The following is a 12,849-nucleotide window of genomic DNA, read 5'->3' as shown; positions in this document are numbered from 1 at the left end:
CTCATTTTCGCGAGTACGAGTTCGTGTCCGCGCGATTAATCGATGGATGCCCTCAGAGCGGAAAAAATCGTTCATCCTGAAGATGGATTCACATTGTTTTGTAATTTTACACCTTCCTGAAAAATAAGTCATCATTTGAGACTCAGACTGCTTACTGTTACGACAGTTGGAAATGAACTCCGGAGAGAATTCTCCAGCGGAGTTCGATATATGATGACAAGTTGATTTTGCAGATGGCGCCAATGCCAGTACTCCATTGAGGCCGGTAATGTTGAGTTTCTCGTACACAGATTGTAGTGTAACATGAGACAAACAAGCATCTGCCAGCTTCTGGACCATGTTTGTCGAAAGATGAAGCTTTCTATCGAACGTCTAGATGGTATCTTGTCGTTGTTCCGAGAAGATGGCTTGATCGAAGGCCTCATTCAGCGATGCACATGCATTTACCATGATTGACCGATATAATTATTGTTCAAGTGCAATTTGAAGTGGAGGAGTGAAAATAATTTTTAGTGTAAAGAATTTGCTTTAACGTCTTCCAGATTGTCATGAGCGACAAACTCAGTGGAAATTGGGGTTTCGTAAACGTCAGTAATTTGTTGGTCGTCGCAGATTTCGCGAATTTCTTTAATTTGCGAGGCACTAGAGGTATGAACAAGAATTGGCTTCATTTTTCTTTTTTTTTCTCTTTGCCACTACTATAACCGTGAACTTTCATCATTCCATTTTAAATGGAAAACAAAACAAATTTTGCAATCCTTTCTTAACAAATGCGAGTTTGCCTTTTCGTAGTTGTAATTTACAGTTTATCGAGGGAAATATCAACAATCTTTCTCACAAGTTTAAGATGAATATTTTATTTTACTTTTACCGTCTGTTGTTGAATTAGAATTAATTTAAAGTCTCATCTACATTTTTACGATCCTTTGTTTACTGAAAATTATGTTTATTTTTATAGCAACATTTCCACTTCTCCATTTCTGTTCATAAAACTGTCAATGTTTACAATCCTGGATCCAACAATGATTTCATTTTCCTTTTCATCTTCCAGTGAGTTGTTTAGGAAAGTTCTCGGTCATTTCATTTTATTATGAGTCAAATACAATGCGAAACAAATCGTAGCACTCAGAGGTATCACTTAAATTTCTCGCGGAACAAAGTAAGACCTACCGAATGCACTCGACACGACTTTATTGATGGGGTGTCGACTTCACCATCCTCCTTTAGCTTGTTAAATGAAAATTTTTTGACCACTTTCGGCAAGAACCCTGCCATCCGAACATTTTCCTACCTGCTTTCAAGAAGTAAACTTTCCATTTTTGTTTCTCAAATAACCACTTCCGCTGGAAACAATAGAGCTAGAGGTACCCGGCAATTTTGAAACGCTCATGGCGGCCATGTTTGTTTACAACTCGGCCGCGGATCTGATCGCGCGCGCCATCGCTTATTTCTCTCGCGAGTACTAAGCTTGCGTGTATCTTGGAATCCATTCTCCCCGCGGTCAAAAAAACCCTTTCGAGCCTCCTTAAGGACATCCTCGGAGACCCAGGGGCAGTGAGGCGATTTCAAGTTAAGGGCAGAAGAGCCCCTGGGGACATTGTCTTACAAGACTAGTTCCAAACGGTCGCAGTCGTTCTGGCATCTGATTGGTGCCAGAAAATCTTTGTGTTTTTCTGCCCAATCAGAGGGAAGTGTCGTTTGGAGTCCTTTCGTGTGTTTTAACACGCACATATACAACAAGCTCTGTTGCTCGCTATGTTTGTCTCGGCCGTGCGACGAAGCTTTGCGCGAGGGGAAAAGTTTCAGTCTCAGCACACAATGTAAGAGAAATCGGTCAGATTGTCTGCGAAATCTTACCGGAAATTATACTGAATAATTTCGCAGGTATCACAAGAGAACGAGTTTAAAAGTTTGCGAGGTTCGTTTTAAAACATAATAGTTGCAGGCATTGATATGTCGCATTAAACGTTAGATGAGATGTAAGCTTAAATATTTTTAGATTTTTTGTACAATTTGTTGTGACTGAAACTTTTCCAAGCCCGTGAAGTTATTTCGTCGCACGAGCCTAGCAGGTATGTCAAGCAACTGGCGCTTACGTAGCTTTCTATGCGCGCCAAATTCTAATCGTTGCTTTGTAGTAAATTCTTTACAATATGGCCAAACTTGCAGAGAACGTTAAGTACGTGGACGACCTCCAGCAAGCGCTTAAAGAAAGCTTAGCTGTGTTTCCGGTTAGCTAATTAAAATCTGAACAAAAACTAATCATCGAGAACATCGTGGAAAGGAGATATGTTTTCGGACAGTTACCGAAGTGGTTTGAAGAAAGTTAATCTTTCAACTGCTGCGTTGAGTGTTCAAATTCTTGAGCTCGAAAGGCCACGGATCCTCTTCTAGGCCCTTGGTCATTGTCACTTCACCTCTTTTGTCGATAGTTGAAGACCAAGTTAATTACCTTTGATCATTGGGAATCGATGCTGCTTTCATTGGGGAAAACAAAACCAAAGAAAAAGAAATATTGGATGGAAAGGGCGAGCTTGCCTTATTGCAAATGTCAGCCTAGTTCAGGGTTATCTACCCACATCTAATAAACAAAAGTTTCCACGTTCAGCTTTTCTTTTTAATTTTTCAAGCGAAGATTAGATTAGATTTTGGCCGGGCGTGCACAAAAAAATGCGTAAGCGCCAGTTGTTCGCCATACCTGCGTGGCCCGTGCGACGAAATAGCTTCACGGGATTGGAAAAGTTTCAGTGACAGCAAATTATACAAAAAAATCTTGAAAGATTTAGGCTTACATCTCATCTAACGTTTAAAGCGACATATCAATGCTTTCAACCATTGTGTTTTATACGAACCTCCCAAACTTTTAAACTTGTTCTCTTGTGATACCTGCGAAAGTATTTAGTATAATTTCCGGTAAGATTTCGCGGACAATCTGATCGATTTCTCTTACATTGTGTGCTGAGACTGAAACTTTTCCCCTCGGGCAAAGCTTTGTCGCACGGCCCAAACAAACATAGCGAGCAACAGGCTTGTTCAATATGTGCATGTTAAAACACACGAAAGGACTCCAAACGATACTTCACTCTGATTGGGCAGAAAAAAACAAAGATTTTCTGGCACCAATCAGATGCCAGAACGACTGCGACCGTTTGGAACTAGTCTTGTAGGACAATGTCCCCAGGGGCTCTTCTGCCCTTAACTTGAAATCGACTCACTGCCCCTGGGTCTCCGAGGATGCCTTAAGGAATGCGTACGAAATAAATTTGACCATAACCGGTTATTTCAGAGTTATCTTCAGTTTCAGATCGATCGATTTCCTGAAATTACATGTTAACGGTCAGTCTAGGATAGTCTCACTGCTGATGGTGGATGCAGAGTGAGCTGAATTGGTCACTTTGAAATTCGAGTTAGTGTTGAAGGAGACAAGATATTAGATAGGTGGGCGGACAGGTCATCTGCGAAGGTGCTAACGCATGACACAATAGCTCTAAACGGTTCGTCGGCCTTGTGGATCTTCAGTAAACCGTAGATTCTAGGCGGCTGTTTGTTGCGAGGTCTGATCTTGTTATAAAAGGCCTCCGATAGATGTCCACTGCCTTTCAAGGCTCTCGGACAACTTCCTGGTCAAGCGGTCTGTCGGGTCTTTGTTTAGGAGCTGGTATGGTCCGTTCTCGATAAGGTTGGACATCTTAACTTGGTAGGTGTTGGTATCCATGACTATGCTAGCACGCCCTTTGTCAGCTGGGAGAACCATGATGGAATCGACCTCTTTTAAGCTTTTAAGGGCGTCTGACAGTTCCTTCGTGATGATATACTCTGGTAACTTAGCCTGTTGAAGGACGTTGTCGACAGCTCTTCAGAGCACGTTTCAGAGCACGCCCACAACACCGCGCACCACCGCTTTGGAATGAGTTTAAGTTTATTGATTGTGATCCTCACTGGTACACTGCAGAGTCAAAGGCTATTTACATAAGACTTCACCTTTACAACATCAATAGGCACAGTGGAATGGAAATTCCTGAAGCGTGGATGGCCACGATCAAAAAACACAACAACAGGATAGCCGCACGACAGCGGACTGCCGAGAAAACAACCTACTAATATCAGTGACCGAAACACGCCAATCACCGCGGTGGAATACCAACCAATCACACGGGAGCATTCTGCTTTATAAGAAGACCCAAAAGCAGTCGACCTTATCGCCTGATGAAGGCTAAAAGTGTGCAGTCAAAACGTCGCGATCCACATCATAAGTGACTATATCGTGAGACAAACGATAATACTCTATTATTAAGAATTATGTAAATTTCGATTCCATGTTGATGAATGACATAATATATTTGATGTTGAGTTGAGAACTTTTTCCATTTTCAGTTTGCCGAGGCTGATAATGATTACACTGTGAACCTCCCACATATAATATGGCACTTAATAAGTTCCCTTGCATCTAAAGTTGATCCAAATAAAGAGGGTTTGTTTGTCGCACTCTGAGAAAAGTAATATTAAAGCTGTCTCTTAATGTTATTGCATACCTAATGTAATGACAAGCTCAAGGAATAAAATGACTTTTTTGATACAACAGACGCATTTTGAATGAGGAGGTCTCTCCGTGAATATGGTTGAAAAAAGGAAGAGTTCGGTGATCGTTTCTATTTGACAAAACTATACTTATAAAACTCGCATGTAATTGATCATCAAACCTTCTGCAAAGAGAAAGAAAGGAAGAACAATGGCGGCAATAAATTTCACAGGAGATGGAACACAAACAAAAGCATATTTAGAACTCAGGCTACGTTCACACGGTGCCAGACGAATATTCGACCGGCCGAAAATTTGTGCGTTTAGGTGTTTCGTTCGCATAGCACCACGCTAAAAGTACGAAAATTTGGACGCCCAAGCCTTCAAAAATTTGAACACCAAAATCGAGGACGAAGTTTTAGCCGGTCCGAATTTTTGCACGGCGAAGGCGCGGCTGCATGGATGCGTTGTAACTAAGTTAAATAATATATATATGATGCAGGATCCTCGCAGTAGATAGCGCTATTTATGCAATAGCGAAAATCAGACCTGAAAAAAAAATCAGGCCTGTACGGGATTCGAACCACTGACCTCTGCGATACTAGTGCTGCGCTCTACCAAATTGAGCTAACAAGCCAACTGGGAGCAGGCCGTCAAGTTGATTCGTAATAAACTCGTGAAGATAAATCAGATAATTGGCTTGTTAGCTCAATTGGTAGAGCGCTGCACTAGTATCGCAGAGGTCAGTGGTTCGAATCCCGTACAGGCCTGATTTTTTTCAGGTCTGATTTTCGCTATTGCGTAAATAGCGCTCTCTACTGCGAGGATCGTGCATCATATGTATCTACAACCGCAGTTCAAAATATATGAACTTCATATATTCGTTGTATCTGATTTATCTTCACGGGCTTATTACGAATCAACTTAACGGCCTGCTCCCAGTTGGCTTGTTAGCTCAATTGGTAGAGTGCTGCACTAGTATCGCAGAGGTCAGTGGTTCGAATCCCGTACAGGCCTGATTTTTTTCAGGTCTGATTCTCGCTATTGCATAAATAGCGCTCTCTACTGCGAGGATCGTGCATCATATGTATCTACAACCGCAGTTCAAAATATATGAACTTCATATATTCGTTATAAGTTAAATAATATCTTTTACAATTTTATACGAAGATGGTACTCGATGGAACGTGATTGCGGTACTCGGCAATGTTACACCTTTGTTACATAATATTATCTTGCAAATGTGTAGGACATGCCGAGCTTACCACGCACGTAGGCGACGTTGTGTTGGTATCTTGTTAATGTCAGAAAATCAAGCTAATCGTTGCTCATCTATCTGTAAATCGAAGACGTCGAAGCAGCGAAAACACTGGATTAAACCTGGGAGAACATCACTTTGGTGAGACAATTTTGTCAGCAATACTGTCGTGTCGGATGAGTGGTGTGAAAACTTTCGAATGTCCAAGGAGAGTTTCATGAAACTGTGTGATAAGGTCAAACCTTTTTTTCGCAGAAGCAATCTACAAATATGAGATCTGCAATTGATGTTGAGAAGCAGTTAGCTGTAACTTTGTACTATTTATCGGACTAGGAGAGATACTGCAAGATTACTAATGCATTAGGCATTGGAAAGTCAACTGTGTCTGAAACTGTTCGAAGAGTTTGCAGATGCATTTCAATCGTCCTTGGGCCTGATTACATTAGATTACCAAAATCAGAAGAAGAAGTGTGTGACGCAGTTGCCAATTTTTATGATGCTCATGGCTTTCCACAATGCATAGGAGCTGTTGAGGTGTAGAACTTGTTATAGCTTGTGGAGCTAAGAAAGATATGGGGTGGTCTTTATTCCTCATTTCCGCCATCAACTTTTTACAAACGAATATCCTACGATCTACCAACAATGACAATTTTGCCTGGTCTAGGGCTTGTTGATAACTAAAATTTGGGAATATGATTTTTAAGGCTCTTTTGTATGGATTCAATAGCCTCTGAGAGGTATGCGGGAATGTCTTGCCACACTTCCGCAACATACTCATATTACAGAGATCACATGTTTCAGAGATTACACCTAACCGACCCCATTTGATACTCTGTTGTAGTTTTAAAACATTCAAAATTACTTCTATCCTTGCCTTTAATATTGTCAGATAGTTTCCTGTTCATACCAGTACAGCAAGATATCAGTTCTGTCCAGCTTGGACATGTTTTTATTCCAAGATACTTGTGTTGATCTTACTAGTTAATAAAATAAAGATGAAAAACATTCTTGTGGTTTAATATTATTCAACAAGCATGAACCCTATGAAGCTAGAAAGGGAGTGCTAGCTTACAAACATTAAACTCAACAACTATTAATGAGAAGTAACATAGACGAAATTTAATTAATTATATTGAAGAAATCGTTCCTGGTACAGTATAATGCATACAAAAACAGGAAATCTCTGGGGTAAATAGTGCAATAACAAGGTAAGCCAACCAATGTCTCTCTGCCTTGTGAGCAGGCAAACTGGCAGTGCAGATAATAAACGCAACTCAAATTTGTTAACAGAGTGCTAAAACAGCGCACAATCCAACAGTTAGGGTAGACACTGTGAATGTTAATGTTCAACACTTATTAAAATGAGAAGGATCCTGTAAATGCCAAACACCTGATAAGTTGCTTTGCTGTTGCTAATATTGGGGATGATTGTACTGGAGATGCTGATTCTGCTGATGATTCTGCTGCATCATCATCCCCAGCATGTTGAATCCATTCTGCAATGTGGTGCTTAAGGAATGTAAACTAGCGGTAAAACTTGGCACATTTTCCCGGTTAGCTCAATGGATAGAGCGCTGAACTGTTGTTAGGGGGGTTGAGGGTTCGAGCCCCGGCCGGACCAACACTCAGGGTCTTAAAATAATTGAGAAGAATTTGCTACCTTTCTATAACATCAAGAAATGGTTAGATATTCTAGTCTTCTCGGATAGGGACGAATGAATGGAGGTCCCGTCTCCTGCAGGGTTGGGGGTAGGAGACGTTAATTTCCCACCAATGAGATTACTGTGTGATGGATGTCCTCCCCTGGGTGGGATGGGTGGGTTTACTGGGCCCGCAGTGATTGGCGCAAGCTGTTGCGGTGTCCCTGCCTGTCAGCGAATCTTAAAAATAAAAAAAAATCATAAATCATGTATTTTGCTCTTGAATTTTCAAGCTCATCGATCATTCTCTTTCTCAACTGAAGTTCTTCGTGTCCAAGGGCTAACATTCTGTTCTGTTGTTGTGGTCTTCTCCTTAGCTTGGAATTTTTTTCTCTGTTAGCTTAGAAATTAAGTTTCTTCTTGCATCAACAGTTTTTTAACTGTATCATTAGCATTATCATCCGAGGTTGTCCCACCAGTGTTATTCTCCCTTGCAGGGTCATTCACTGCGAAAAGTAGTAGACCCGATTCACTTTCGTCAGGATTATCATTACCGAGTATCTCTTCTGCGGTCTCAATGCCATTATCCATAGCTTCAACAGCCGGACATCCAGACCATAGTTCAGCGTATTCGTCAAATAGTATTGTTGCCACTCTTACAGGATCTACAGCTTTTCGATAACCGAACTGTATCCTCTTCAACTTCACGACTATTTCTTCTTGGAGAATATGCTAGTATCTTTACAGTTTGGAAACTGTGCTGGGTCTACTTCGAATTCATCGTTGTTTGGATATCTTTCAATGAAAAGTTCTTGTAATTCCTCATACCTTGTTCGTATCGATTCCCATTATTTCCCCTCGCACGTTTTCTCAATTTTATACGATAAAGCAACATTAAGCAGTAGAGCTGTCTCCTCATCCGTCCAAGTGAAATATTCGTTATCCGTGCTAGTATCCGAATTGGCTTTTCTCTTCAGTTCTAGACGCCATTTTGCACTTGGTTAAAGAAACGGTGTGCGCATGAGGAGATGGTAAAACCACTGATGGGTGTCACAAACTTCATTCGGTTATCAGTTCCATCTTAACAGAAGGAAACTTTCGCACAATTCCGTGTGAACAGAATGTCCGGTCGAGTTTTTCAGCAGGTGGAAAATTCGTTCAGCACCGCGTGAACATAGCCTCATTTCTATGCAACCCTATTTCGATGCATGGACGACAAAGGCAATTCATTTCTTTCTCAGCAGTCCAAATTTTCCTTTCCATCACAGCATTTATTAGCAATTTTCTTATCCTTTTTGCCCTTCACTTAAAATCTTCCCTTCATCCGCCAACGAAACTCGTGTATCGTTATGTGGCAACAACAGATCTGTGAAAGAAACGACAGAAAGTTTTTTAAACAACATGAAACATATGTGTGAACTGCGGTATGAGACGTATATGAGCGCGATCCTTCGCAGTAAAGCACTATTTGAGCAATAGTGAAAATCAGACCTGAAAAAAATTTCAGGCCTGTACGGGATTCGAACCACTGACCTCTGCGATACTAGTGCAGCGCTCTACCAATTGAGCTAACAAGCCAACTGGGAGCAGGCCATCAAATTAATTCGACATAAACCCGTAGATGATAAATCAAACAACAACAAACATATGAAACATATGTGTGAACTGCGGTATGAGACGTATATGAGCACGATCCTTCGCAGTAAAGCACTATTTGAGCAATAGTGAAAATCAGACCTGAAAAAAATTTCAGGCCTGTACGGGATTCGAACCACTGACCTCTGCGATACTAGTGCAGCGCTCTACCAATTGAGCTAACAAGCCAACTGGGAGCAGGCCATCAAATTAATTCGACATAAACCCGTAGATGATAAATCAAACAACAACAAACATATGAAACATATGTGTGAACTGCGGTATGAGACGTATATGAGCACGATCCGTACAGGCCTGAAATTTTTTTCAGGTCTGATTTTCACTATTGCTCAAATAGTGCTTTACTGCGAAGGATCGTGCTCATATACGTCTCATACCGCAGTTCACACATATGTTTCATATGTTTGTTGTTGTTTGATTTATCATCTACGGGTTTATGTCGAATTAATTTGATGGCCTGCTCCCAGTTGGTTTGTTAGCTCAATTGGTAGAGCGCTGCACTAGTATCGCAGAGGTCAGTGGTTCGAATCCCGTACAGGCCTGAAATTTTTTTCAGGTCTGATTTTCACTATTGCTCAAATAGTGCTTTACTGCGAAGGATCGTGCTCATATAAGAAAGTTTTTTGTTCTCGTAATTTTTTGCTCTTCTTATTCTTTGCTCTAGTTTTTGTTGGATACGAAAGGGAGGTAAAAGAGCCACAAAATGTTACTAATTACACGGTTGAATTAAAATATTTTAAATAAGTTTGCATGTGTGGCCATACATCAACTTCGTAATCGATGTATGCATTCGAATTTTCTGGACTGATCAACATGGGTTGAACATCCTTAGCTTGAATCTTCTTTTTATTCGATTGCTGAGGCTAATAATGATTCAAGCCTCAACTGTACACAAATGATATGGACATTTGATTGACACTCTATCAATGAAACCAAGCCAGCCTGTGAGCAGCTCCTCGGTTATTAGCACTATGGCACGTCGTTCCTTCGCCCACGAGTCGTGTTGTTCAAGGCCTTAACCTTATTCACGGGTCAAGTAACTCGTATTGAAGCGTTAATAATGAATGCCTGCATGTTGGCTAAGTTAAGTGGGATTGATTGTCCCACAAAGAAAACAAAGATAATGTTACAGGTATTTTTATATATTTGCCTATTATTCCTATTTCATACGGGGTGTACCTGACAAGTTAAAGCGACAATTTCTCTGACGTTTTTAAAACGAGTGAACAGTGATGAGGAAGTCTTTATATGATTGTTATGTAGGATGTACGTCGTCGTTGTGTAGCTGTTTAGATGAAATATTTCTCGTTACAATCACAGATAGCCGTAGTCCAAGAAAAAGGAAACGATTACAGAATAATGTCAACAACAGATTTCACTGGAGTTGGATTACAGACCAAGACATTTCAAGAACTACATTGCTCCCCCTCTCTGGTTAGTGGGCGCCAGAAAGAATCAGTATACGTACTTTTCGCAGCAGTTGACATTCTCCTCTCCATCACAGCATTGCTTGGCAATTCTCTTATCCTCGTTGCCCTTCACAAAGAATCTTCCCTTCATCCGCCATCCAAACTCTTGTATCGTTGTCTGGCAATAACTGATCTGTTGGTTGGTCTTGTTACCCAGCCTCTGAATACTATTCATAATATGTCTGTGGTTCACGAACAATGGAATCTCTGTCGATACGCAAAGGACGCCACCGTCCTCACAGCCTATGCATTATGTGGAGTTTCGTTGATGACGATGACGGCCATAAGCGTGGACAGACTTCTCGCCCTGTTGTTGGGGCTAAGATACAGACAAATTGTAACTTTGAAGCGCACATGCATCATTGTAACTACCTTTTGGATTGTATCTAGTGTCGCTGCTTTATGTTACACGTTAGATTATCGTATAATCAGTTGGTATGGCCATATAGTTGTACCATCTTGCCTTGTTATTTCAGTCGCCTCGTATACAAAAATTTTTCGGGGTCTCAGTCATCATCAGGCTCAAGTACAAGATCATGTCCAACAACAGCCGAGGCAACCAAATGTACTGAACATGGCGCGATACAAAAAGGCAGTGTACAGTGCACTGTGGGTGCAGTTAGCATTAGTTGTTTGTTATGCACCATACTATATAGTGGACATTGTAATCGCTTACAGTAAAACATATTCATCAGACTTAGTAATATTGAGGTCTGCAGCAGTTATCTTAGTTTACTTTAACTCGACGGTAAACCCGTTCCTTTACTGCTGGAAGATAAGTGAAGTAAGACAAGCAGTGAAGCAGACAATCAGACAAGCACTTTGCTGTCCATGGAGTTAGGTCATCGTCGACTTATATATAGTATTTCTAAAGCTGAAAGTGATTACACAATTATTGTATGAAAACGCCCGTCAAATATGCTATTAGATAGAAAGAAATAAAAAGCTCAGATAATATTGTTGTTCGAAGTTTGTACATAGTCTGTTGTGGACATTTTATCCGTTAATTTATGTTTTTTGTGTTTGAATATTTTCCCCGTTAATTTAGGTTTTATATATTGATTAATGTCAGTCATTGAACAATACTATTGATTTCTGTAACGCAAAGCCCTGTGAGGCTCTCACTTTTAATCGAGTATTCATTAAAAAAAATTGCTTGTTGTGTGCACTAAATAGCTATTTTACGGAAAAAACTGAAAGAAAGGCAATAGAAACACCAACCATCTCTTTTCAAAAGTATTTTTCGTGTTAGCTAACTACCAATGATCTTGAATACGGCAAGGCATAATTAAAGAAAGGTATGCATGCATTTTAATTTCATGTTTAATCTTCTTTCAGCAATATAAAAGTACTGGATAAAACTTCAAAGGGTAGTTAAAAGAGTTTTTTAAAGTCAACGTTTTTTAACTAACTTAAAGAAAGAGGCTTGTTATTGACTTCATATTGCGAGTCGAGTTGCATTGGTCGACGTTTAGTCTCGAATTTGTCTTGTTATCAGAAAATTTTCCGTAATTCTCATGAATATGTAAAGATGGTTCCCCTGCTTGTGTATGTTAACAAACTTTAAGAATTCGTATGAAATAATAATTGACTATAACCGGTTGTTTTAGTTTCTTTATTTTTAGCTTGCTCAGGCTGATGACAAGTCAGGCCTCAACTTTATTTGGACATTTGATTGACACCCTATCAATAAAACTAGGCCAGCTTACGAGCTGGTCCTCGTTATTAGCATAACGGCACGTTGCTGTACGTGACAAGTTAAAGCGACAAAAATAGGCTTTTTGACACAACAGACAATTTTCTCTGTGATGTTTTCAAACGAGTAAAAGATGATGAGAAAGTCTATCTGATTATTATGTAGGAACTGAGTAAGGTTTTGGGGATCGTTGTTGTGTTGCTGTTTAGACGAAATATTTCTCGTTGCAATCACGGATACCCTACTCCAAGAAATAGGAAACGAAAACAGAATGAAGTCGACAACAAATATCAGTAGAGGTGGAACACTGACCAAAACATTTTAAGAACTACATCTCTTTCCCGACAATAATTTAAAAATCCTCTCCTAACAATCTACAGTACTGATTTCCATAATAGCATTTCTTGGCGATTCTGTTATCTTCGTTGCCCTTCGCAAAGAATCTTCCCTTCATCCGATGTCGAAACTCTTGTGTCGTTGTCTGGCAACAACTGAACTGTTGGTTGGTCTTGTTAGCCAGCCTCTCTATGCTACTTTTTGGATCATGATGTTTGTGGTTCAGGAACATTAGAGTAGTTACAGAGAGTTCTCGACATATTTTTATGTTATGTT

General features: G+C 40.2%; 1 protein-coding gene across 1 annotated transcript; it reads left to right on the top strand.

Moving 5' to 3' along the window:
* The first annotated feature begins 10,159 nt into the window (after window positions 1-10,159).
* Window positions 10,160-11,510, top strand: LOC148721072 (melanocyte-stimulating hormone receptor-like). Its single transcript, XM_088738950.1, has one exon. The coding sequence runs from the start codon at window positions 10,366-10,368 to the stop codon at window positions 11,380-11,382; it is 1,017 nt and encodes a 338-aa protein (XP_088595076.1). The 5' UTR covers window positions 10,160-10,365; the 3' UTR covers window positions 11,383-11,510.
* Window positions 11,511-12,849: the final 1,339 nt, after the last annotated feature.

Source organism: Stylophora pistillata, chromosome 11 (genome assembly GCF_964205215.1).
Source record: "Stylophora pistillata chromosome 11, jaStyPist1.2, whole genome shotgun sequence".
Taxonomy (NCBI): domain Eukaryota; kingdom Metazoa; phylum Cnidaria; class Anthozoa; order Scleractinia; family Pocilloporidae; genus Stylophora; species Stylophora pistillata.
This window is presented reverse-complemented; position numbering and strand designations above follow the sequence as displayed.

What these genes read in the sequence shown, in the direction of transcription:
- LOC148721072 (XM_088738950.1), top strand. Translation starts at nt 10,366, where the DNA reads ATGAAATATTTCTCGTTACAATCACAGATAGCCGTAGTCCAAGAAAAA.